We start from the raw sequence: 26,054 nt of genomic DNA on the forward strand, positions 1-26,054 counted from the left end.
TGAACGAGTTGCTATTTCTAATGTCAAAACCAAGCCGACTCGGAAACTCCCAGGACGAGAGCCAACGCTCGGTGCTTCTAAATTCATGTTAGACTTCGTCATAAGAACGCGTCAGCTACAGCCTCCATGCCTGATACTTTGTCTGCCCTACGTTTGTATGATTTTAGTTGTGCACTACTGCTAAAGCAAAAGGGTATACTTTATAACTCGCTATCAAGGGTTTTTGATAATAATTTAGCGTCCTGTGCTCATGGAACGAGCCACCGACTTTGCAGATCTTGGCCCCCACTTGCTCTCTGTCTGAGACGTCTCGGTCCCCCCACCGGTGCGTTTACTACCGCTGCTTCCTTTTTGGTTTTTTACGCGACGTCCTGCGGCCATCTTTTTCACATTGAACTTGGTCACGTGAGCTACCAGCATGACGCGGTTCTCGGCAGCTGAAAACGTTTGACGCTTCCGAGCGTACCCGAAGTAGAAGATGGTAAGGAGCGCAACTGTAAGCGAGAAAGCGATGATCTCCACGCCTCCATTACCTTGGAAAGCCGCAACGCTGATAATTGCCAGCACCCAGATGACCGCCGAGTACACTGCCCCAGCAATGCCGAATGGACTCCGAAATTCGGAGCTCTTGATGTTGCGGTAGTTTCGCTTGAGGGCGATATAGCCGATGCACTGACCAGTGTACGACATGAACGCCGACAGGATACAGATTTTGAACAAGTTTTTGCCCACGTCAGGCACAAAGTACGAGATGGTGCACAGCGCATAGCTGACTGCAGACCCAGCCAGCAGCGCACCATACGGGGTCTCGTTTCCCTTCGTCGTTGTGGACAGGAACTTTGGCAACAAATTGGACGTAGCCATCGCAACGATCAATTTGCCGTAGCACCACATAAACCCAAAGGCGGTAGCGTATGTAGCGGGGAGTGAGAGTACGGTGGCTGCATGGTGAGATACATTAAACATGAGCTCGAAGCCTCTGTTGAAGGGGACGAGTTCTTGCGGCAGCTCGGCCAAGCCAGGCGGAAGCGATGCTGTCACAAAGTACACCACGAATCCTGTGACGAAAAGCGTGAGGACACAAGATACTTGAGCCACTGGGACTATTTTTTTAGGTTGGTCCACTTGGTCACTCGATAGACTCAGCGCCTCAACGCCGACAAAGAACCACGCTGCCAACGGAAGGGCCTTCATAAACCCCGCAAACCCACCGGCAAACTCGAGGTTGGGGTCCGAGCCGTATTTGCCGAAGTCGACAAACGCCAGCGACCCCAAGCAGTAGAGCACGACAATTAAGAAGGAGACGATACCAATTCCCAGGTTGAATACCCAGAACGCGCGGCCGCCTTTGATCTGTATGACCAGCGCGCTTGCGTAGAAGAGAGCCCATAGCAAAGGGGATAACGATTCCAGGGAGGGGGCAGCGTCAACTAAAAGGTCCACAAATGCGATGGTTGACGTTGAGACGTACGCGATGTACTCGAGAGCTTCGCAGCAGCCGATCATGAACGCAGGATAAAATCCGAGCGTACACCTGGCCAATCCGTACGAACCTCCTGCAAAAGGGAGCGCGCCCGTGATTTCCGCTGTACAGCAACACAGTGTGATGTACGCGGACGCAATTAACAAGTACCCGATCAAGAAGCTGAAGACTCCGGCGTTGACCCCTTCGTTCCAGCAGAAATACTGTCCGCCAATGACGATGGTGATGCCGAGCGCGAAGATATCTAATTTGCCATGTCTGTACTCCGTCGTGTGACTGGCGGATGGGCCCGTGGCAAGCTGCGGACTTTGAGTAGTAGTTTCTTTCGATCCGATGGACGAAACTTGAACCGAAGGTGGTGCCAGGGGCTTCACCACAGTTGACCTCCGCTCAAAAATGTTCGGAAACTTCATACCGCAGACTGCGTCTTCAGCTCCAGGACTCTCGAAGTGAGTTTGTTCCACGGCTGTAAGCTCAGTGCTTTGCTATTTTCGATGGTACCCACGTCTTCGAAACCCCCGAGGACGAGAGCCATTGCTGGAATCTCATGTACCTAAACGTGTTGCTCACTTACGAAGCCGGATGCGGATATCTTCGAACGCTTGCGGAGTATACAAACGACGTTGTCGAATTTGTCAGGATCCAAACTCTAATTTGCCTTGTTAACCCCCACTTCTGTTACTTCTTCCACTTCTAACGGATCTGATGGACCTCACCGATTTTCCGTTCTTCGAGTTGCGTCCTTCAGAAGCCTGACTGTTGCTTGTCGTACTGGTGGACTCGTGGTTTTTCCGTCGAGCTGCTACCTTTTTAATGTTGAACTTTGTCACGTGGGCGACGAGCATGACGCGGTTCTCTTGGGGAGAAAACGTCTGCCGCTTCCGCGCGTAGGCAAAGTAGAAGACCGTGAGCAGCGCCACGACCGCCAGGAACACGAGGGTTTCGACGTTGCCATTCCCTTGGAAACCGACAATCCCAACGATGCTCAGCACCCACACGCACATTGAATAGAGCGCTCCGAATGACCCAAAGGGGCTTTGGAACTCGGAGCTCTTGATGTTCCGGTAGTTGTGCTTGAGCGAGATGTAGCCGACGCATTGACCCGTGTACGACATGAAACCCGAGAGCATGCAGATGTTGAACAGGTTCGGGCCGATGGAAGGCACCCAGTACACGACGAGACAAAGAGCGTAGCTCACACTCGTCCCAGCGATGAGAGCAGCGTACGGAGTTTCCTCGGCTTCCGTCGTCTTACTGAGGAACGCAGGCAGGAGTTTGGAGGTGGCCATCGCCACGATAAGCTTCCCATAGCACCACATAAAGCCGAATGCGGTCGCGTAGGTTGCAGGCAGTGATAGCACCGTAGCAGCATGGCGCTCGATATTGAAGAGGAGGGTGAAGCCATTGTCGAACGGAACAAGCTCGGCTGGCAGTGCAGCGAGGCCCGGAGGCAGTGAAGCGGTGACGAAGTAGACGAAAACGCCAGTCACAAAGAGCGTCACGACGCACGCGACTTGGGCGATCGGCACAATGTGCTTTGCGTGTTGGATCTGGTCGCTGGCCATGGGAAGAGCTTCGACCCCGACGAAGAACCAGGCCGCAAGAGGAAGCGCCTTCATGAACCCTGGAAAGCCATCCACGAACTCCAAGTCTGGATCGACTGCGTATTCTGCAAAGTTGACGAACGGGAGCGACCCGAAGCAGAAGAGCACAACGATGAGGAGCGATACGACCCCAAGGCCCATGTTGAATAGCCAGAACGCTCGACCACCTTTGATGTGGAAGACCAAGGCGCTCAGGTAGAAGAGCCCCCATAGCAAGGGGCGATACGGCTTCACTTCTGGGACCGAGTCGACGATGAGGTCGACAAACGCGATAGTAGAAGTCGAGACGTACGCGATGTACTCAAGCGCTTCGCAGCAGCCGATCATGAAGGCCGGATAAAACCCGAGCGTACAACGCGCTAGTCCGTACGCTCCGCCAGCAAACGGCAAGGCGCCCGTGATCTCAGCCGTACAGCAGCACAGCGCGACGTATGCGGTGGCAATGAGGAGGTACGAGATGAAGAAGCTGTAGAGTCCTGCTGCGACCCCAGCATTCCAGCAAAAGTACTGTCCTCCGATGACAATCGTGATGCCCAGCATGAAGATGTCCCATTTGCCAGGTTTGTACTTTGCTACGGCGCTCGTGGCGTTTGGACCTGCTGCAGCCGAACCAACTCGTGTACTCGCCTCCTTCTGTAGCGCTAGAGAGTCTGGAGACGTCGAAGCGCTCGAGTGTACCCGAAGGGACCGAACCGCTTGAGATGTCGGAGCAACCGCCACTTTGAAGGTCATCCTGTCCTCCGCACTGCCCAGTGGCTATCTTCTGATGGACGTGCCAGGTGGTGGTTAGCTGAGTTGAGTGCTGCGAGCCAATTCGAGAATAACACGTAAGAATACATCTTGGCTGCTGGGGGACTGGATCAGGTCTGCTATCTCAATTGTTGTCTGCGATGCAGCGAGTGCCAGGCCAATTTTGGAGGCGACTGCCATGCCATTTGATGTGTACGCGCTCAAAAGATTGCCTAGACTTGATCCTTCGGGTCAACGGTCTCTCAAGTGCAGGCATAACGTTTCATGCACCTTGCGAAAGTCCCGGTACGAATAGCCACGGCCTATGCTGCGTCGGTTGCACGGGTCCGCTTTAGACTGTAGACACCGAGAGGAGGTCCATGTCACCTCCGAGCTGCTGTCACTTCCTCTAGAAGGCGTGGGCTGAGTGAGCCCATGAACACATGATGAGAGAGCACAACTGGCCAGGACGAGCGTATCGCTCAGCGTCCTGGGCGTTGGCAGAGGTCTATGAAATGGAGAGGCGCCCTCACTATAAACTAATTGCGAGTCTTACAGAGACTCCATGTACTTCTTCTGCAGCTCGAACGCCACGAGCGTGATGCCGAACAGCGGAGCTTGCACCATCATACGAGGCCCCGCGCCCTTCATCAGCGCCTTGGGCCCATTTGCAGCCACAATCTTCCGGACGCAGTCCACCATGCCCGTGTACGGAGACCCCTTCATCTGCAACCGCGTCTTGATCACATCGGCAGGTGTGCAGATCGCAGCGGCTCCCGCTCCGGCGATGGCTCCAGCTGCCACAATGGACAGCACCGAGTTCTTGCCCGTGCTCTCGTCTGTCCACGCATCGCGTAGTGTGGCGTACGAAGGGAAGAACAAGACGGCGTAGGGCACGTCCCGCAAGAAGCAAACGCCCGCGCCCTTGTACACCCCCCGAAAGCCCAAGCTGCGAGCAATCTCCACTGCCGTCTGTCGTTCTGCCAGTGGTAGCGACGTCTGCATCTGCAATCGGATCTTGACGATCTCAACCTGCGAATTCCGACCAAAGTCTCCGTTAATGAACGTGTCTAGAAAAGCAGGGAACGGGTGAAGGTTTCAAGCTCTTACCGGGTTGGTGATGATGGATTGGGCACTGCCAGCGCCGGCACCGGCCAGCGCCTGCTTGGGCAAGCTCAGGTGGCCGTCGGCATCGGCGAATTGCTCGCGTAGCTGCTCGTTCACGGCCAGTTTGATGGCCTTCTCGGGCAAAACCCCCATGAGCGTAGGCGGCAGACCGCGGTACAAGCCGCGCAGTCCGTCGGTCGCCACAATGTGTTGGAAGCACTGCAGAGGCCCCGAGAACATCATGCGGCCTCCGGTTCTCGTCTGGCCCTGCAAATGGGTCTTGACGATGTCCATGGGGAAAGTCGTGACCATTCCGACGGCACCTGCCATTCCGCCCACCGCGAGTTTGAGGTGCAGCGGGATTGCAGTGGCAGAGTGAAGGGTCTTGGGGGCGTTTGCAGCTTCACGCGGCCCCAGCGACCGCACTTTGAGCGGAGGAATGTGGCGCAGCGCAACAGAAGACGTCATTTCTGCTTGGAGGGCGTTTGAGGGCTGGAGGTGGAGCTTCGAGGCCGGGAAAACAGGAATGAGCCACTGCGACGCGACTGGCAGCGCTGGCCACGCACAGAGCGACCGCCAGAACGCATGAGCGCAATTGGCTTTAGATAGCCAGCCGTTGCCACAGTACAGTGAGAACTTGTCGGTTTCGGAGCCTGGGGCTCTGCTTTGCGCCTGTCATGAGACAGCCGATGGGGGACAGACGTTGTGGACACTTGGCACTGTGCGTATTGAGCCTGCGCGTTGTATGGACGCACAGTTTGGAGGGAGCCAGGCATATCGTTGAGGCACCTGATCGTGGGGACCCCTTTTCCAGGAAGAAATTCGTGGTTGTGCCGTGTTGTGTTGCAGCCGATCGCTCGGATTCGTTTGACACGACCAACGCGTCGCCCTCAAATGCGACGACAACCGCGAATGAAATGCAACACGGCAACACGAGATATTTAGCGGATGTGCGTCGCTTGTTAGGTGGCTCCTTTGCCCCATCGGAAGTTGGAAACTGCAGTTTGAAGGAGCGTCTCTTGGCCGTGTGGTGTACTTGTACTGTTGTGTTCATGGCATCTCATGCCATAGACGCTGGCGTGGGGAAGGCTGCCGTTGCCAGAGACAGACCCAAGTTGAAGTGGACGGCAACTGTGGGTTGGCATGATTGGATGTGCCACTGCGGCACGAGGGATACGCGTTGTCAAACAGATCCAAGATCTGTTGATACTCTCCCTAACCAGCCATGCCTGTACTAGGAGTTGCATGGCTACGATGGAACTGTGCTGGCAACGCTGCTACCCAGCCTCCTGCATTTCAAGTTTGACTCTACTGTCACTACCAGCCTTGCTGCGACAGCGCTTTGATAGTGTTTCTGGTCGTGGTGCAACTGTGGACCTCGCGGGATCGCGTCTTGGCACGGATCCTTGATGCATCGAGTCTGTGTTCGCTGCAGCCAACTTAAACGTGACCAAGCACGAGATGCAACGGCACCCAACGTGATCAATGCGAAGCTGGAAGGTCTAGTGCTTCGCTTCTTAGCGTTTCCTTTACTATCGTATTTCTCCGTTTGTGGAGACGATTCGTGGTCAGACAAGTATTGTGTGGATACTGCTGCAAAGTTTGCAGTCTCGACACGTCGACAAACACCAGGACTGCAGTTTGTTGTGAAATGTATCTGCCTTCATTACGACGCAGTGATGAGGCAGAGAAGAACGCAGCGGGCCTTCATCCTCCATTATTTATTTTGCAACAAACCTGAGAGCTTTGAGCTCGCGGATGAGCAAGAAACGAGAAAGCTCTGGCTCGTTGATTCGAGCCACAAAGCTCTCGTTCTGGTAAAGGTTGTTTTCAAAAGACGCAACTTCCAAGACAAGGTTCGTTTGATGTCGTTCTCAGGGGGAATGCTGCACCGGAACCAAGCCGAGCTACAGGCAAACACAAAACCATACCGCATACACAGCGTAAGTAAACCACACCGTACTGTAGACCTTGAACAGCCTTACCTTCGCAGTCTCGCCCACCCTGTCACCGACGAACGGTTTGTACATCTCCCACAATTCCGAGTCTCCCACTGCGATATGCCAGACCCCATTGGTGGTGTGTTCGTAGTAGAGCCCAAAACAGTGTAGCGGAAAAGGTTTAGCCACTTCAAAACGGTCGTGGGGGTGGGAGCTCTGACCTTTGTTTCGGCAAGAGGTACAAATGTCGTAGTATTCGGTGCACTCGACACACGACAGCATGTCTTCATCGCCGACGAAGCTGGTTTTGCCACACTCATCGCAGCCGCGCACCATCTCAAGCCCCGTGAGCACGAACAACGCTTCACGCCGAGAAATGCGGCCGTCGCGTTTCAGATCAAAGCTGAGAGCGAAGTTGACAAAGTCAAGGGCCATCCCACACTTGCTGAAGTAGCTCGTGATCTCTTCGAACGAAAGTTCGCCGTCTCCATCGGTGTCAATTTCAGCAAAAATGTCGTTGACATGCTGCTGCAAGATAGACCCAATGTGCTGCGGGAACCCAGATTTTTCAGCAGCTATACGTGCAAGGTCATCGGCCGGTTGGAACTTATTGCAGTGTCGAGGGTGAATGGTGGAGCGGTCAGGGTAGCATCTCACGCACAGCAAATACGCATCGCACATCGAGCACTGGAACGCAGTGTCATTCCTGGAAACTGGCATGGAGCACGAGTCGCAGACGCCGTGCATGAAGTTGATATGGCGCACAATACTGAGAAGTTCCTTCGCGTCGATGGTACCGCTGCGGTCTTCGTCGTACTGGTGAAACAGTATGGCAACAGTTTTCGGCGAGGCGTATGTGAACATGTTTTCAAGGTCGCGCAGCTGAATGGCTGCGTTCTTGCTAGCAGTGCTGAACGTGCTGGCAGCAACGTCAACGATAAGCCTCTCCTCGAACAAGCGGACGTAGTCGTCAAGAATGTTCTCCAGTGAGGAGCTAGACTCTGGTCGCTGGCACCCACGCGTTGGACAAGGCAATCCAAGCCACACCATGGGCGATGCTGCACTTTCCACAATAGGCACACTTGGGTGGCCCGGGTCATTGAATCGGCGGGTCATCTCAGTTGTTTCAGCAGCATCCGCGGCTTCAAGAGCAACAACTGCGCCAAGCAAAGCCTTAAACTCGACTTTGTCAATGCAGGCATTCTCCAGAACAGCCTCAATTTGACAGTGGAAGGTTTGTGTTGCTTGTTTGCAAACCACATTTCCAAAATCTTTGTGAACAAAACCTGTGACGTCGGATTCGGTCAGCTTCGCCAACAATTCCTCGGCGGAGTCACAACTGTCAAACACGCTGCTTAATGCCTCCCCGAGCAGAGCCCCACCACACAACATAAGTCCACTAGTCACCATCTTGATTAGAAACTGTCTTCGCTTTCGATCTCCTTCCAGACGTGCTTTCTCTTGAAGTGCTGTCCGCAGTGAGTTCAAGCTCGTGTTTAGTGCCACGACATTTCTCTCAGTCACTGAAACTCGATTCTCCAGTTGAGCGATTGAGCTTTGGATCTTCCGAACGAACTCCGAGTTCTCCACGTTCACTTTGAAAGCCTCGCTCTTCCAGTAATCCTTTCGCCGCTGCGAGATCAACTTGCGCCGCTTGCATTCTCGTAATACCTCCTTGAAAAATACGGAGGCGGAGTTGTCGAACATGAGCTTCATCCTAACGGCTTGCTCAAAGGCCTCCTCTATCAGTTGCTTCAACTCGGCATCGGTCAACGCACGGTAGGCCAAGTGGAACACAAGTCTCAGGTCGTAGATGCTGGTCATGTTGCAGGACAGCTTGAGAAGTTCTGGTAGCTCCACCTCGTCTTGACGTAACATCCTGTTAGTCAGATCCATGAACTTGGTTTTCTTCTCGTGTTCCTCCAAAATCAAGCGAGTCTGTGCTTGGTTGGTATCTTCACTTACAAGTTGGCTGGCTGTTTTCCCCTGGCTATCCACCACAATCGAGTCGCATTCGTACTTGTCCAACAAAAGCGACACAACACTCTCATCCCCGAGAGAAGCAGCTACATGAAGTGCGGTGTGGCCGTCTGGATTCAACGGTGTAGTTGAAACCCAGTTAGGTTTCCCAACAGCTTCGCAAACCTCGTCCACAAACTCCGATGAGCCGCTCCGTAGAGCGTATTCTAGCATACCAATTTGAAATTCCTCTGCGATTTCAGTCAATCCGTGGAGCCAATCCCCCAGTGCTGACGAGCGCTCATCTCTGATATTCTTGTACGCCTTGAGAACGTCCTCTCTCGAGGGGTCTTTTGCCAAGAGGTTTGTCAGCACCGTCCGAACTGCAGGACAGGTTCTTGACGAAAGGGCCGTATCAAGGTCTGTAAATATCTTCAGCGTTGTCCATATTTCCCCCTTGGTGGCGAGGTCCATGACGGACTTGTTGTTACCGCACACTTCGAGTGGGTTGGCTCCATTCATCAAGAGGGCTCTTGCAGCGGAAGCGTGACCGATCTCGACTGCTGCGTAGAGCGCTGTCGTCTTCTGGTAGGCGACTTTATTGGCTTCCGCTCCGCGTTGGGCAAGAAGCAGAGCGGCCTCATCCCGTCGGTAATATATGGCTGTGCGGAGCGCCGAGAGCCCACTTCTATCGACTGCATCGATGTCAGCACCGTTGTCCAGCAGGAGCTCGATCATATCACAATTGCCGTAGTACGCAGCGTTGATCAGTGGGGTGTAGTCACTTGACCCACACGCCACACGCGGGTCGGCTCCACTCGCCAGGAGAGCTTTTACCACAACAGCCTGACCTTGTTGGACTGCAGCGTAGAGCGCCGTCGTCTGTTGGTAGGTAACTTTGTTGGCGTCTGAACCACATTGAGCCAGAAGGACAGCAGCCTCCTGTTTCCCGTAGTAAATGGCAGTACGAAGTGCCGATAACCCACTTTTGTCCACTGCTTCAATGTCGGCACCATTGTCCAGCAGGAGCTTGATCATCATGCACTTGTTGTAGTACGCAGCGTTGATCAGAGGGGTGTAGTTCTTCGATCGCCTCTCGTTGACGTCACCCCCATCCTTTAAGCACTGAAGAACGCCGGCCTCGTCATTCGCGCGTACGAAGTCCGTGATGGTTTTAGCCCACATCACAACAGCAATCGCTCACAAATTAAGAAGTGAGACTCTCGAGTCCGAGCCCCCACACATGTGTTGCTTTCGGAGCCTCTGGAGACTTCTTCCAGCAGACTTTGGCTGAACTTTTGGCACCATGCTATAGCGATGGGTACGAATGAGCCCTGGCTGGCTAGTGTGCTGACCAGCGCGTTGCGGTATCGTGCATGGCTGCAAGTATGGCCAGATGCGCAGGTGAAGGTGAATTTCGCTGAGAAGGGCTGTAATTAATACTTCGAAGTACATGTAGAGCCATGAAACACCTAAAAAAATAATTATCTTCACAAGAGTCTCCCCCCCCCCCCCCCCCCACAGATTCCAGCAGGAAGCATACATACAGGTCACTTACCACTAGGAGGACCCACATTCGGTACTACCTTTAACTTGCTATTCCCCGATGTCAGAGGGCATGACAAGTCAAATCCAGAGGCGATACGTCGGCATGTAAGGAGCTTTCGTGTTTCACAAAGTGTAGACCACAACATACAGCGAGGGGGGGGGGGGGGGGGAGGGGCTGGCCTTGCGACCGAGGATTTCTTGCCAAGGTGGGCGGATCAAAATCAAAAGCGAGAGCTGCTGCCCAGTCCAGACATGGTCTGTCCGTGCAGCTCTCAAATCTAACCATTGCTGGCCGCACGCATTGTCCTGCAGCCTGTACGCACTTCAACATTGCTCTCATGAACGCAGCATCTGCAGCCAATTCGAAGGTGTTCTCGAAGGTGTTGTTGTTGGGTACGCCCTCGAGACTCGCTGCTCCGGCAAGCTCTCACTTTTCATTTCACTCCGTCAAGCGCACTCGTCCAGTCTCCAAGCTCCAGCGTCGCGCAAGCGCCGTCCTCCGCGGAGGCGAGGAGGGGGAGGAGGAGGAAGAAGAAGATCGCTCAAGGAGTCCCGAGAGCCCGTTGTTCGCTCCTGAAGAGCTAGCTACCCGCCACATCCAAAAATGTTATTCTTGGCGGACCTCCCAGCGCGGACGTAAGGCTCGAGGAGAATGCTGCGTCGACTCGAGAGCTGCGCAACGGATGTCACGTCACGCGACCTGCTTGACGAGACTGAGCACCGTCCAAGTTTGCTTCAAGACAAGACGTAGCAGAGAAGTTTACTAGCGTCGCCATGTGCCTATCTGGGAGTGGGGAGGGTTGCATGGTGATAGCATTAGCCCTTTCGGACTCTGTAGACCTACACACCGATAGGACGCCCTTCGGGGAATAATGGATTAACTTGCTACTAGACTGCTTCCTCTGAAATCTTGCCGCGTACCATTAATCATCGTATTTATTCTTATCGCAGACTGCCGCGGTGCTATCATCACCACCCCGAGATCTGAGCAGCTTAGGCCTGACTCGAAGCAAGTCCAGACGTGAACCTCCAGGTAAACGAAATGCCACATGGACATGGTTTGGTGGTGGTCGGTGAGGTCATTTTCCAACTCATCTCGTCGGTGCTACCAATTTGGCACCTCGGACACATTCACGATTTCCTAACATCTTACCTGCAGCCTTTAATTTTAAGCACTGTGTCCATGCTGCTTCGACATCCTGGTTTGGGGACACTCGTGAATAGCTGTGCTAAGCAAGTCCACACTGGCCATTGCGCTAGCAATCACACCTTCAGCGCTCTTGCCGACTGAAAACACAACGGACCAGGTCTGTCTACTTTGCTCGCACTCTGCTAATTGCACTTCCACAACGGATCCAATCGTACACACTATTATACTAGGGGTCACTCACTTACCGTGCACCATCGAGTCTTTCCCAACAGCAATCTATATTATGTTTTGAGCAACCTTCGTGGATTGTAAATAATGCCTTCGCTATAGTCATGCCTACGAATCTACGCTGCTCGATTGGTCAGCAGGCCTCTTCCTCCATGCGAGAAGCGGTGTCCAAAATGGCGGTGGAGGAAGGAGAAGGGCGCGGGCGCGGCGAAATCAACGTGTCATCCTGCACCACGTGCTTCTCCACGAACTCGATGAACCGGTCGCCGTAGAATTCCGGGTTCACTGCCGAGATCTGCTTGCGGTTGTGGCGCAGGCCCTTGAAGAACGTCTCGGCGATCTTCCGCGTGTTGTACTGCTGCAGGATGTCGATGATGCCCAGGAAATACACGAACCCGTTCTTGCGGCCATGTCGGTCTCGGCCGTAGATGCCACCTTCGTCCTTGCAAAAGACCGACTCCGAGTACTCTGCGTACGCCGCCGTGTCCAACAGACGTGGAGACAGAGGCGCCATCGTCGACCCAGAGCCCTTCGGTGTTGACGGCAACGACCCGGGGTTGCGGTTCGCTGGCGACGAGAAGTCTCCAAAGGCAGCCCCGAAGCTGAGCCCGAAGCCACCTTCACTACTCGTGGAATCGTCCTGCTCCGAATCGTTGTCCGAGTCCAAGTCCGGGTCCATACAGCCATCGCTCCACGTGGGCGTGTTCGGCGGTGACAGCGCGAGCCGAGTCTGTATCGAACTGATCGCGCTGGGGACAGGAGGCGGCTGCAGCTCAATACAATCTCCCGGCACCGATGCCGACCGAAATGGTCGCGTCTGGGGGACAGCCATGCTAAAGTCTGGATCTGAGCCTGTGGGCGACGTGGGCAACGACCTCGACACGCTTCCTTGCGTTTCTGACGTAATGCTGTCGCCACCCGCGCTCGTGGGCGTGCCTGTGTACAGGTCGTTGTGCAGCTCGCAGCCCGAGTCGTGCACGCCGATCAGCAGACTGTAGTCCATAATCTTCATGCGCTTGAGAAACTCGACGTCCTTCCGGAGCTGAACCAGGAAGATGGCGCGTCGCGCCACGCCCATCTGCAGGTGGAACCCCTTCTCCAGTAGGTCGTTATCCTTCAGCACGCCGGCGCTTCCTCGCTCGTGCTCTTTCGGTGACGCGTGGCGCCCAATTCGTGAGCCTTTCAAGTCGAACCGCGCGTGGATCTCCAGCGGCGTGTCAAAGACGCTAGCCATGATGACGAAGTGCATCTTCCTCCGCAGGTGGTGCATCTTGACGCGGTGCATGCCGTAGAAGCGCGTGATCAGCGTGTTGGGGTTCTCCATCACGAACTTGTAGTAGTACGGCAGGATGCGGCGAAGAAATTTCGACTCCTCCTTGGTTTGCGTCTTGATCATGAAGCGCCCGTCGTGGGAGTAGAAGAAGAACTGCCCCGACTTGGAGTTCGACATGAACTCGATGAAGTTGAAGTCGCCACTGAGCGTCAGCATGTAGTCTGCGAGGTCGATTCCGAACCGACGACGCACTTGGCGGAACACATCGGGCGAGTAGTCTTTGAACTTGAACGGGTGCTGGAGCTGCGAGTTGGCAGGGAAAATCTTCTTGTCCACGAGCATGAAGTCGTCCATCGTTAGGCGCTGCTTGAACGGCTTCTGGAGCCCTGCCGAGTCTCGGATGCCGCACATCATGCCGTACGTAAGCGCGTACTGCTCGTGCTGCAGGTTGATCACGTTGCCTGCTGGAGGCTTGAAGCTGCGCTCGACGTTCTTGTATCGCGTGTGGCCAAGCTTGGTCTTGCCGATACGCATTCGCTTGTCTAGGATCGACAGATTCGCCTTCGTGTTGGCTCGCTCGAGTGCCTTGCGGGCCGGTGAAGCGGGTTTTGTCTCGGGGGTGTCTGCATTCTCGGCCGTCATGCTCACGCTGCTCATGTCGAGCGCTATCGAAGTGGTGGTGACAACGGAGGTGGTGCTTAATGTGATCATGGAGCTGCTCGTTCCCATTCCGTCGCTCTCGATGAAGGTCGGAGACGCTGGGCGACTGCTCTGTGAGGACGGGGACCGGGGTCTGCGACGGTCGGGCGACGGCGGCGCCAACTTGACCGTAAGAAGCTCTGGCGCGGCATCCTTCATGCAGGTAGTTAGCACAGTTGGAGCGACAACTTCCACGGGCATGGCGTCTGATGCGATGGTCCGCTCGCTCTCGCTACAATCACCACGGCAGGCAGATTCGTGAATGGCGGAGACTTGCGTCAGTTGAGATAGCAGCCATGTGGGTCACAAACCTTGGGCCTGACAGTCGAGGACGAGGCTGAAGCCAGCCCCAAATCAACGGTAGTCACCGGACAAGCCACCACCCCTCGCCTTCAACTTCCATTTTCAGCACCGCAGTATTTGCAGCACCGTCGCAGGCCATCGTCGTCCGAATCTATCAAGGCGATATTTTCAGCGGCGACAAGATGCGCTTTTCTTGGTGGCGGGGTCAGAACGAACGTCACGCGCGTGGCAGGCCAGTCGAGTCCAGTGCTTTCCCTCTGCTTTGACCTGCGAGAGACGGGATCTGGAGTGTGGTCAATCGTAGTCGCAAATCTTGATCGGGATTCGACCCCAAGCACCAAAAGCGGACCACCCATCGCCTACGCGTTGACGACGCCGACAAGTGAGTGCAATGGGCGGAACGCCCAGCGTGGTGTTGAAACCCGGGGTTTTGTCATTTTTGTAGGTGTTTTACATGTACTCCAGCATCCTGGTGCCTGCGTCTACGATTCCGTCAGCCGGAGTGGCCAGCGGAGAGCTCTGGACAGCTTAGACGGTGGCCTGGCCGCCGCGCTGCTCGATCAGCAGCTTCCAGAACTCGTGGGTCTCGGCCACCGTGGCCTCGGCGAAGTCGCGGCCCATGCACTTGTCCTCGTAGCCGTACTTGTTCACCTGGGGCAGCTTGTAGTCACGGAGCCAGTCGTGGATGGCCGTGATGCAGCCGGGCATGTGGGCCTCAATGTCGGCCACGTCGTTGATGAGCGGCGCGTAGTGGTCCTCCACATTGATGCAAATGACCTTCCAGTCTGTCTCGTTGTCGTCGATGAGAGCGAGCACGCCGAGAATTTTGACCTGCACGATGGAACCCGTGCGCCACTGCTTGGTGCCGATCTCCACCACGTCGATCGGGTCGTTGTCGCCCACGCAGCCAGTGCCCTCCGTCACGTGCGACGGGTCCTCCCACGTCTGCGGCATGGCGCCGTAGTTGAACATCATCTCGCCCCAGCCGTACTCGCGCAGCTTGCCGTTCTTGGTGTCCTGCTTGATGGGGTTGAAGGGCTCGCCCGTGGCGATCTCCATTTTCTTGCGGGTCCACTTGGGGATCTCGCAGATGAAGTTGACCGTGCCGTCCGGGTTGTAGAGCGGGATGTCGTGCCACGGGGAGATCTGCTGGCGCTCGCCGTTCGGGCCCGCGTGGTAGAAGTTGACGCGGAACTCGAAGCTGGGGAACGCGCCCACGGCCTCCGTCTCGATGTTGCCCACCTCGGGGTTGGCAATACGCGCCTTGAGGAATTTGAACTTGGCCTGGTAGCGGCGCATGGCCTCCGTCTGGTTGTCGGCAGCGTGGTCGTCGTTCCACCACTTCATGAACGAGTTAAAGTCGATCTGGCCCGTCGTGGACTTGCTGTGCATGTATGAGATGGCTTCGCGCGCGTCCTCGTTCGAGATGGGCTCGCCCAGCTTGGCGTGCAGGTCGAGCAGGTCGTCCTCGCTGATGAAGCCGTTGCCCTGCACGTCAAAGAGATTGAAGATGGCGCGCATACGCTCCATCTCGCGGGGCTCAATGTTGAGCTCCGTGCCGTCATCCAGCACGGAGCCGCGGCGCGTCTTGGCCACGCTGACCTCAGCACCGTAGCGCTTCTCGGCCTGCTCGTACGACGCGACCTCGGCCTTGAGGGTCGTCACTTCGCTGCGCAGGTCCTCGAGCTCTACGGCCATGGACAACACGTCCGGGTCTTCCTCGCGCCACGAGTCACTGCGCTTGGAGCGGAAGCTCGCGGCCTTGGGGGACGAAGACGGAGACGCTGCCACGGGGCGCGTGTACTCGACCTTGGCGCCATCTTTGCGGTCGGGTGCCTGGTCGATGCTCTGCTGCATGGCGTCGATCCATTTTTGCTGGTCCTCGGCGTTGTCCGTGTACACACGGAAGCAGTTGTCGCTGGGCGTGTAGAACTGGAAGCCGTGGGGCTTGCCGTCCCACGCGTGCACGGACGAGAAGGGGATCTTGCCGCGGATCGCGCGCTTCTCAAAGTCCTCGAGCGACAGGAAGTAGACGATCTGCAGCTCACCCGCATAGATGACGCAGTAGCGCTTCTTCCAGAGCAGCGAGTTGCGCTCCGGCTTCTTGTACAGTACGCCGGCGATCAGCACCTCGCGGTTGTCCACGGCGTGCGCCTTGGACTGCTTGAGGAAGTTGGCGAACGACGCGATCGTGGACGCCATTGTTGCAGAGTGATGGTCTTGAGCTCGGGCCAGCAAATCGCGAAATGAAGGGAGATCCAATGGAGCCGCCACGTAGGCGCGTCTTAGGAGAGACGAGGCACGGTAGTTGTGGAGGGTGGATCGGTTATGCACGATCTTGTAGCCAATGAATGATTTTTCACAAACCCTATGCGTTCCGTGGAACATTTGGCAGCTTTGCTTTATTTTTAGGCTGAGGGAGGACGCCTTTGACTTTACAGATGCGAAATTGGGAGTGTCGGCATTGGCAGATTTACTACATGTACTAGTACATGTGTAGAGACTCTGAGAGGGGTGGACGGACGATCCGCTTTGAAAATAATGCGGGGTCGTCGTCACGAGGCGATCGGACACCAATTGCCCAATTGCGGACAGAGACGCGGCGAGCGGAATCTCCAGCGAATGTCCGGGGGCGGTGACACGAGAATGTGCTTCAATGGCGCAGCGAACCTCCACACGCAGCAAAAGCTGGATACTGGGAAGAGTTCTGCTAACCGCACGCTGTCCGTGGGCTGTACGCTGCGATGCTGGGCTTGCATTCTGGCAAGTTCACGAGGCGCGTCATGACGAGCTGCGCTTAACGGTCCAAGTACGTCAGCAGGTGCAGCACCGGTGCAGATATCGGAAAAGCTTGGCCTGGGTCAGTGCGGAGTCCTGCCCTCATCGCTCCCCCCTCGTGGAAAACACAGTGCTACTGAGCTTCTGGAGCTGTTGGTTGCAACGATGTTGAAGTGTTCTGGTGCTTGTGTTGCCGACTTGGGTCTACTATTGTGAGGGCAGCTCCGGCGGGGCGCTGCAGCACCAGAAAAGGTTATGCAAGGCTTTGATGTAGTGGGAACGCACAAGAAGTGTAGTTTTCCCACTTCTCTTATGTGAGCTATTTCATCATGCGACTAGCTTTAGGAACAATACGATCGTTACTCAAGAACTGCAAGCTGGTTTTCTTTATATCTGGATATTTGCGTCTACGGTTTCCACCATGGTGGCAGGAATAGCTGCGTAGAATGCTGTCTAATTTTTATCAAGTACCAGCGTCCATTTTGACTCTGTGCATTCACAGCAGAATCACCAACCCCGTGATTCAAATGGCTTCGGGGTCGAAAGTCCACCCTGTCGATCTCGCAAGACCGCGACTTCTTCTTGTCCTGCACGATGCGCTCGACCGAGCTTTCCGTTCAATTGGCAGCTACTGGAACAGCATTCAGGTCGGCCACCGCGGACGTTACTCCGTTCAGCGACTACTTTCGCTCCGAGATTACTATGAGCGTACCTCTCCAACCCGAGTATTTTTTGTCTGCACCACAACGATGATCCCACCCTTTATCTTGGCGATTCTTATGGAATGCATCCCGTTGAGGCCACCGGAAGAAGGCTGGAAAGCGAATTACGCCTTCTGGATCCGATTGTTTGTGTCGTCACTGCCTATTTCGTTTGGAGCTGTGTTTCAAGTGATTGAAGTAATCGAGCCCGGAGTTATCTCTGCTACAGGAATTATTGTCACGTCAGTTGGCTCGTGCGCGTGTTACGTGGCTCTGACGATGACGATTGCAGCATCTTGGAAGTTCCCGGTCCCGTTCGGGTACATTTTCCTAGTGCCACCGTTCGTGACGAGCTATATGATTTTGCTGGTGTTAAGCATTGGTCCACGCGTACTAGCCCAATCTCCCATCTTACGCCACCAGCTTTTCTCGCAGCTGCTCGTTGTCGCTGCACAAGCTGTCCTCGCCATAGCGTATCCGATTTTTAGCGCCGTATTCAACCAACTCTCGGGTGACCAACAGACCGCATTCATCTTCGTTCTACCAATTCTCAAGTTCTGCATCAAGCAAGTCATTGCCAAGATGTCAGCGCATCTTCACGAATGTGTCGGGTTGATTGTCGTTTTTTCCGTTGACGTTTGCAATGTCGTGTACGTCGTTGTCTGCCTGCAGACAGCAATTTCTCCGCTTACGACAATGATGATGATTGGCTCGGACGCCTTTTTCGTCGTGTTGGCCCTCCGATCCATCTACTACCAAGCGGATGACGCTCACAGGAGACGGAGACTGCAAAAGCCTTCATCAACTGGTACAGAAAACCCCGATTACATTCAGGACTCGCTGACTCTGGTACAAGAAGCTTTCAAATATGCCAGTAAACCAAACACGCCTCCGATACCAATTCGCGTTCGAGCACCAATTCAGCTCCCCCTTTCAGTCGAAAGCGCACAGTTTATCAGCGACTTGGTCCATTCAAAGAGACGGAACGCTGGAGAAGCTTCGGGGCATGTCTCTACGATATCGGTAGTAGGACGGGGCTCTAAACAAGGGTCGGCAGTACAGCAAAACTCAGAGCGCATATTTATCCCTGCATCGAAACCATTAGGGAAAACTCGACAGAATGCTGTGGACCACCGACGAACTGTACCAGACGTACAAACACAGCATACCACGCTAACGCAGCCAAGGCCAATGCTTGGATTATCGAGTAAAACATTGGCACGCCAAAATTTTGAAGACATCATGCGCTCTAGTGCACGAATCACGGTGGCAGCTCCTTCGAGCCACAATGCAGCAATAATGGATGCCCAAGACGCGCTGCAAACGCTTTTCCATTCTGAGTATGTGGTTATGGCTGAATACGTCGAGTGTGCCATTCCAATATTGTACGGAGTGTACCTCACTTGTTTGTACCATCTCCCGACAGCAGCTTACTACCCACACACGAGATCGTTGACACCTGAAAAATTTGCAAGTACGCAGATCAACTTCATGCTGTATGCGTCAGTGGAGTTTGCTTCGTTTATCGGCTTGAACATCCTGCTAAAGCGCAAGTTTGGATTCTCTCCGCTTTACCAGCTCGCATTCGTGTTGGAGACGCAAATTGGCACACTACAGGGGCATCTCTTTCTGTGGGTATCCTGGATTCTACAAATAACGCTCGCCCACAACGGTAAGTGTGGCGATGGCAGACTTCTACCATACACTCTAAAACTAATGCTTCTGTATGCTGCAGGTGTCGATCTCAATGCTCCTTTCAAATGAACTGATGGTTTGTGGCCGCCCAATGTTGGATGTACTGCTTCGATGGTATGTTGCCACTTTTTGCTTAACTGAGACTACACAAAGTTGCACAGGAAGCACTCAATTCAGTAGCATCACAATAAAGCACGGCGAAATGGCCGTGAGTACCGTGCTTTTTTCTTTGATTGAAGAGCATTTGCGGTAAATCTCCTATCAACTAACGACTCACTTCAATGGGAGGAAGAGAGAAAAGAAAGCAGCCAGCTCCGATTGTGCTTACGACAACCTTGCCTAATATTATTTACAGGCTATCTACGATCTATTTATTCTTAGCACATGGGCGCAATTGACAACATTTTCCTTCATTGTCGTTTCTTGGTTACCTGGCTCACGCTAAAGTTGTGAGTGGCAAGACCCGAAGACACTCTGACCCACTTAACACCTAGAACAAAGGTCACAGCTAGCCCTGCCGAGGATCAAATGACTTTGGTCGTGAAAGTGCACCCAGCTGCACCTTTTCAACCTCGATGCTTTCTTGTCATACTTGGCGTTCTGGAGAGAGTTTTCGAAGCTGCAGGGGGATATTGGCACCGCGTTCAGGTTGGCCATCGAGGTCATTATTCTGTTGAGCGCTTGCTTTCATTCCGAGATTATCGTGAGCGCACATCCCCAACTCGAATGTTTGTTGTATGCACGATAGCTTTGATCCTGGCGTTTGCGATGGGTGCGTTGGTGGAGTGTATTCCTCTGACGCCGCCAGATGAAGGGTGGAAGGCCAACTACATGTTCTGGATCAGGTTGTACGTGTCGTCGCTGCCCATAGCGTTCGGAGCTGTATAGCAAGTGAAAGAAGTGATCGACCCTGACGTAATTTCGCAGAGATTGCCATCACTGGTGTCGGGTCCTGTACTTGTTACGTGGTGTTCACGATCGTGCTTGCAGTCTTGTGGAAGTTCCCAATCCCGTTTGGCTACGTGCTGACCACGGCCCCGTTCATATTCTTCTACATGACTTTCTTCATGCTGAGCATTGGACCACGGGTATTGGCAAAGTCAGCATCACTACGGCGACAAATCGGCTCGCAGATGACGGTGCTTACAGCTCAAGGAGTTCTAGCTATCGCATATCCTACTTTCAGTGCGGTTTCCAACCAGCTTTCGGGAGATCAACAGGCAGCTTTCATTTTTGTGCTACCAGTGATAAAATTTTGCGTCAAGCAAGTCATTGCATAGGAATCAGCACATCTGCACGAGTGCGTCGGACTGATCGTTGTCTTTCAGTCGACGTTTGCAACGCCCTCTACGTCGTAGTCTCCATGCAGACAGCAGTTTCTCCACTTACGACGGCGCTCATGATCATCTCCGACACTTTCTTCGTTGTGCTTGCACTTCGACAATCTACTACCAGTCGGGCGGAGTACAAACACGCCAAAAGCTTCTGGTCTCTGTCAAAGGAGCCCCGTTGAAAGCTGACTATTTACATGGCATGATGCCACTGATTCACGAAGCTTTCCTAGGCCAAAGTAAGGCAAACGGGTTGCCAGTGCCGATTCGCGTTCGCTCTCCTGTGGCACTCCCGCTTTCAGTTGAAAGTACGCGATTCATCAGCGAACTCGTACATGCAAAGCGCAGAAATGCAGCCGAAACAGACTCTTACAAGCACTTAGCGATGTTCTCAACGGCTTCACTTCGATTGGAATCTCTGAGAATCTCGGCATGGCCAACAAACTGTCAGCCAATACAGCGAGAATCAAGCCGTTTTTCCACTACTAAAACGCTTGTTCCAACCAGTAAAGCAGAGCAAAGCGGCATCGAATTTCACCTGCTCAGCGACCAATGAAAGATTCATTCGATGGTCCGTGCGCATCAGTTGCGAGAACTGCATCTCGACAGGAGGCAACAACGATACGCTCCAACTCATGCCATGCATGTACACAATCAATTGCCATGGAACAAATTTCAGCTTTAGAAGACGCTCAAGCTCCATTGCAGGCACTTTTCCATTCCGAATACGTTGTCATGGCAGAGTTTATTGAATTGGCCATTCCAGCTCTGTACGCGACGTATCTCGCTATCCTGTTTCACCTTATGACTGCGGCTTACTATCCTCACACTCGCATGATGACACCTGAAAAGTTTGTGAGAGCCGAGATGAACCTCCTCCTTTACGCGTCAGTAGAGCTCGCGTCTTTTATCGTCCTCAATCTCCTGCTCAAGAGAAAATTTGGGTTCTCTCCGACGTACCAGCTCGCATTTGTTCTCGAAACGCAAGTGCCGACACTTCAGGGTCACCTCTTTCTCTGGATTTCGGTGATCTTACAAATAACTTTGGTGCACAATGGTACTCTCTGTTTGGGTCACATTATTGATCGAGTTGAATGGTTAACGCTTCCCTCTTTGGTTTCTTATAGGCGTGGATCTTGAAGCTCCATTTAAGTGAGGGGCTAAGCGGCTGTGGTTTTCATTAGCGACTTATCTACATCAGAGTACACAGCCCCAAGGTTGATCGACGAATCCTCTTTGGTGTTGCTGGGGTGCAATTTTCGCTGTCAAAACGGCATTCGTTCTGCTGTTTAAAGATAAAATCAAGAAAGAATCCCGTTCTTGATATCAATCCACCGCTGATACCGTGTCCCAATGTTCTGAGCATTATCCGCCGTTCTGCCAAGCTGCATCATGCCATGAATTGCTTCCGGCACTGATTGTTTTGCCTCGTACCATTGTGCGAACACGGGGTATATATGGTCGTCTCTCGTATTCACCACTTTGAACAATTTATACTTCTCTGCATTCCGCGCGGCGGCCGCTGCCTTGAAAGCTGCTGTTCCGGGAAGGTATTGCTTGAGCTTCGTTAACCAGGAAAAACTCATCGCTCTTTCTTCATTTTGGTCGCTCTCGTCTTCGTTCGATTCGAGGGACCTCAGGAACTTTTTGTCGGCTTCGTGGAGTTGTTCGACTTCAGCGAGCGAGCGACCAACTTCAGACACTGCGGCTCGGGAATCCGTGACGGTGGACAGCGCACTGGTGAGCCCGAAGATGATGGCCAAGACAGCTAGCAACAGGACGCTGGAGGTTCGCATGGTCACGAACCAATCAGGAGGAAGAGTCACTTGATGTGTACGACGGAGAATACGGAATGAAGCACACTCACCGCGTTCGATGCTACGACTCATGTATAATCGCATCGGTATTGTACACGTCACAAGGCGCTGGACCAAAATATATAGTAGTCATCGGTTTTGATGATTCACAGCCCTACAACCGATAGCGACATTTTAATGTAGGGTGCAAATTGGGTCTAGATTTCAAAAACGAGGTCAAAATCGGCTGGATCGCAGCTGTTATTGCGCTACGAGTCAGTTTACAAACGCATTCCTGTCGCGAATTTCCTGAGGCTTCAGGAGTTGCGGGATACGGGTTGCTCTTGAGGAGCACTTCTGATTGGAGGAGGGGCCATACACATGGGTTTACAGGCGAAAGTGCAAATGTAGTAAAAACACATCCACAGATATTGCAACCAGGTGCTCAAATCATTCAAGCCAACATCCATTTACAGAGGTCGTACATCCTCGCTTCTTGCCACGCTCGCTTGGCTTGGGCCTCCAATATAATATTTCATAAGTTAACGATATACACCTGATAAGGAGTTGGTGTCGCGAATATGATGCACCGACCTCGAACTTGGTGGTGTTGTCGGCTCTGTATTCGTTCATTACGGTCGTAGCGGTGCAACGAGCAATCTTCAGACACGCAGCTACAAGGTCTCGGCTTAGCTGCCCCCTAAAGAGCCCTTCTTCCGTCGATATGGTCATGAACTCGAAACATCGTACGACAAGGCCCTTCTGACCTGGGGTCAGCTCTCGCACCGTGGTGTTTGACCCGGACATGTTGCTAGCAAAGTAAAAGTTGTAATGCACGTACAATGCACTAAGGAACAGTATTGTGGCCGTCTTAATCTGATCGGACAAAAACTCGAAGAGCTATTGCTTTTTGTGTGGCATGTTAATAAGTTTTGGTCCAATTTTCACTGATGAGTACAATAGGGGTTATCTCGGTTAAAAATAACTTCAGCACAGGAGTTTACGCCTTAACATCTGGTCTTTGGGAACGGCACATCTCAAGCAAATCTGCCATTTGAACATGTGGAATGACGTTCGATTCAGTAATAGCGATGCGGGAATGGTACACAGAATATAATAATATAATGCTATATGAAGTTGCTTGCACTACGTTTGAAGGTATCAAGATGAAGAGAACCTTGGGCTCCACCTTCAAGGTTAGAGGTACATGTATCGAATAAATCACACTCTCTCTCTCTCTCGAGGAGACAGACAACAGATCGCAGCTGCTTGCCCAGCTGTCTATCCATGATCAGGTAGTCGGATGAGAGGACCGACGGTCGCTCTACATTGACGTTAATTCATCGTCATAAAAACACGGTAATTTCTGTATTTACAGATATGAAACTCATTTCGGTACGAAAGGCAGGTAAGATGAGGGGGTCTTCAATGACACCTTGCGGGAGTGGTGCAGGGGATCCTAGCTGGAAGCTGCTTGAGGTGTCGTCGGCCCTTTGTCTGCTTGGCGCCATGCTTCGGCGACTGGTAAATAGGCGGCCAGTGGTTTGTTTCCCTTTAGAAGTTGATTTCGTTTTGCAATGCCACGAGTTTATTCGGGAAGCTGTTTCGCTTGAGTTGGTATTCTGGCCAGCGCAATTCCGTAATTATTCCTAAATGAAACAGCCCCTTACTATTGATAGCAAACGCGGGGGTGAGATCAAACTGTTTTGCGTGAAGAATGCCTTCCAACGAGAAGTTTGTCAGCGGTTGTCGATATTAATTCCGCTCTGCGTGTGCTTCCCGGTGACGCCTTACTCTATCCTTCCAATTGCTTTAGAATGCACTGCTGCGAGATGTCTCTTGTAACTGTCCGGAAAACGAAATAGTGCGTTCTCTTTCGCTCCGCATTCGCCTTGACTTCACGTTCAAACAGATGTATAATCCGCAAGCTACTGAAATGAGTGCAGAGGTTTCTGTATTTCGCTTGGTGACCTCTAAACCGTACAAGATGTCGTGCCCTGGCTGAAATGCCTCTGTAAACCTGCGGGCATCTTGGCGTAGGCGCAAGTACGGCTGTGCGGGTGCTTGACAACGCTGGATAGTACTAACACTGTAAGGTTCAGTAAGACCCACGGATTCAATGCGACAGCGGTAAAAACAACAACAGCTATTTTAGAAGTGACTTGAAATTTGTAAGAAATTACTTTTTACGATAGTAGAAACTAAAATTACCAGCATATTTTAAGTTTCTTTTTAAAACAGCAAATGAACATTTGTAAGACCTCAAGGCCGTACAGACGATCCTCTCTGCTGTGATAACCAGCATCTTATTACTGAATGGGGGTATTACAATCAAGTGCTCACCGAATACTGAGTATCAATATATTCTATCTTGACGGTGGTAACTTTTGACTCATGAATAGCAGTGGGCGGATAAAGCTTTGCAAGTGAGCTCATCTCCTAAAATCTCAACACAACGCTCAAAATACCTCCAACCCCCTTGCGTGTTCCCACCCGACACGCCCAGCAAGGCCCAACCGCTTGATGTCAGACCTTATTATTTAAGCGCCACTATCGAATATGTACGGCGTCGGGTCGAAGCAATGGGGTGTCTTCTAGAGTCGCTAGTAGACTTCGTGCGATGCAGCTAGCTTTAGAGATGATTTAGGCCGAATGCAAGATCGCAAACAGTAGAAGTCGAAGATGCGTTTTGGGGGCGTCCTCGGTCGAACGGACAATTTCCATAGTTAAGCGTCTTTGTCTAATGATATTCCAGTTATTTCTATTACAATCTACTAAAACGAGAGGGTAGAGGCATATTTGACTTGACTTTGTAAAGCGTCGGTCATTGGGAACAGCTTCCGTATCCGCATGTGGAGTGAATCACACTTCAGGATACCACGACCTAGAGGATCACTTGTAGTAAGACGTGAAGGTTACATATCATAATCCTTGCTGAGTTCGTTCAACTTGCTAATCTCCTTCACCTATTCATATTTTGTTTACAATTTGAGTATTGGCCTCAAGTGTTGGCGATTTTCCCAATCTGTGCACCGATTGTTCTCGATGACAACCGTCATGCCATTGCTCTACTCCCGGAGCGAGGCCCGAATTTTCTTCACAAATCATCCACACGTCCGGAGCGGTTGTGGCTATAATTCGTCCTGCGAATTATAATGTCTACTAGTAGTAGGATAGTTGTAAATGGCAACTACCAGATCCATTCTATACCAAACGAAGCATTTTTCGTTTCAAACGGTAGTTTAGCTAGTTCCTTTCAATCTGGAATTATTATTGTGCTTTGCTACCCGTTTGTCCAGCTATTTCGTGCAGCACTCGTATTTTCGCTAATTCATAGAGACTTCGCATGGGTCTTTCCGAAGTCGTGTTCCATGCACGACAAGAGCAGGAAATGTCACTTTTAGAAAGTGCCAAAGCGATCCACGTCGTGCTAGGGCTGATGAAATGCTTTCAGACCACCAAGGCATACTCGAGTACGATTTATAGTTATCTTGTTGCAAAACAACTCGTGCGAATGTGCCAAAAAGACTGCAAAGCACGACTACTACGGTAGTAGTACTCAGGATTCTTGAACGAACGATACACTTATGTGTCTTCCTTTTGAAAAAAACCCAGCCATCTCTAGCCAGAAAAATATAAAAAGTTATCATCAGGTGGAGTCCTCATTGTGATCACGAAATAAGTTAAACTTTGATAAAGAATCGCTCAATTGGCATACAAGCACGAAGCA

The 26,054-nt window shown here is 52.6% G+C and overlaps 7 protein-coding genes across 7 annotated transcripts; all 7 read right to left on the reverse strand.

Annotated features, from left to right (window-relative positions):
* Nucleotides 1-234: 234 nt before the first annotated feature.
* On the reverse strand, nucleotides 235-1,896 carry KRP23_3952 (Lysine permease LysP; the record flags this gene model as incomplete). The annotated part of the gene is made up of 1 exon (XM_067888868.1): nucleotides 235-1,896. The coding sequence occupies one exon, from the start codon at nucleotides 1,894-1,896 to the stop codon at nucleotides 235-237; it is 1,662 nt and encodes a 553-aa protein (XP_067748070.1).
* Nucleotides 1,897-2,145: 249 nt separating this feature from the next.
* Nucleotides 2,146-3,819, reverse strand: KRP23_3953 (putative transporter; the record flags this gene model as incomplete). The annotated part of the gene is made up of 1 exon (XM_067888869.1): nucleotides 2,146-3,819. One exon carries the CDS (start codon nucleotides 3,817-3,819, stop codon nucleotides 2,146-2,148), a length of 1,674 nt encoding a protein of 557 aa, XP_067748071.1.
* A 549-nt stretch (nucleotides 3,820-4,368) lies between these two features.
* On the reverse strand, nucleotides 4,369-5,391 carry KRP23_3954 (Calcium-binding mitochondrial carrier protein Aralar2; the record flags this gene model as incomplete). Its single annotated transcript, XM_067888870.1, has 2 exons — nucleotides 4,369-4,848; nucleotides 4,927-5,391. The coding sequence occupies 2 exons, from the start codon at nucleotides 5,389-5,391 to the stop codon at nucleotides 4,369-4,371; spliced, it is 945 nt and encodes a 314-aa protein (XP_067748072.1).
* A 1,406-nt stretch (nucleotides 5,392-6,797) lies between these two features.
* Nucleotides 6,798-10,007, reverse strand: KRP23_3955 (Ankyrin repeat and SOCS box protein 3; the record flags this gene model as incomplete). The annotated part of the gene is made up of 2 exons (XM_067888871.1): nucleotides 6,798-6,830; nucleotides 6,909-10,007. 2 exons carry the CDS (start codon nucleotides 10,005-10,007, stop codon nucleotides 6,798-6,800), a joined length of 3,132 nt encoding a protein of 1,043 aa, XP_067748073.1.
* A 1,874-nt stretch (nucleotides 10,008-11,881) lies between these two features.
* Nucleotides 11,882-13,921, reverse strand: KRP23_3956 (Phosphatidylinositol 4-phosphate 5-kinase its3; the record flags this gene model as incomplete). Its single annotated transcript, XM_067888872.1, has 1 exon — nucleotides 11,882-13,921. One exon carries the CDS (start codon nucleotides 13,919-13,921, stop codon nucleotides 11,882-11,884), a length of 2,040 nt encoding a protein of 679 aa, XP_067748074.1.
* A 630-nt stretch (nucleotides 13,922-14,551) lies between these two features.
* Nucleotides 14,552-16,225, reverse strand: KRP23_3957 (Soluble inorganic pyrophosphatase 6, chloroplastic; the record flags this gene model as incomplete). The annotated part of the gene is made up of 1 exon (XM_067888873.1): nucleotides 14,552-16,225. One exon carries the CDS (start codon nucleotides 16,223-16,225, stop codon nucleotides 14,552-14,554), a length of 1,674 nt encoding a protein of 557 aa, XP_067748075.1.
* Nucleotides 16,226-21,829: 5,604 nt separating this feature from the next.
* Nucleotides 21,830-22,429, reverse strand: KRP23_3958 (uncharacterized protein; the record flags this gene model as incomplete). Its single annotated transcript, XM_067895835.1, has 1 exon — nucleotides 21,830-22,429. The coding sequence occupies one exon, from the start codon at nucleotides 22,427-22,429 to the stop codon at nucleotides 21,830-21,832; it is 600 nt and encodes a 199-aa protein (XP_067748076.1).
* Nucleotides 22,430-26,054: the final 3,625 nt, after the last annotated feature.

This window comes from Phytophthora ramorum (genome assembly GCF_020800215.1).
Source record: "Phytophthora ramorum isolate Pr-102 chromosome Unknown Phyram_PR-102_s0003, whole genome shotgun sequence".
NCBI classification, from domain to species: Eukaryota; Oomycota; class Peronosporomycetes; order Peronosporales; family Peronosporaceae; genus Phytophthora; species Phytophthora ramorum.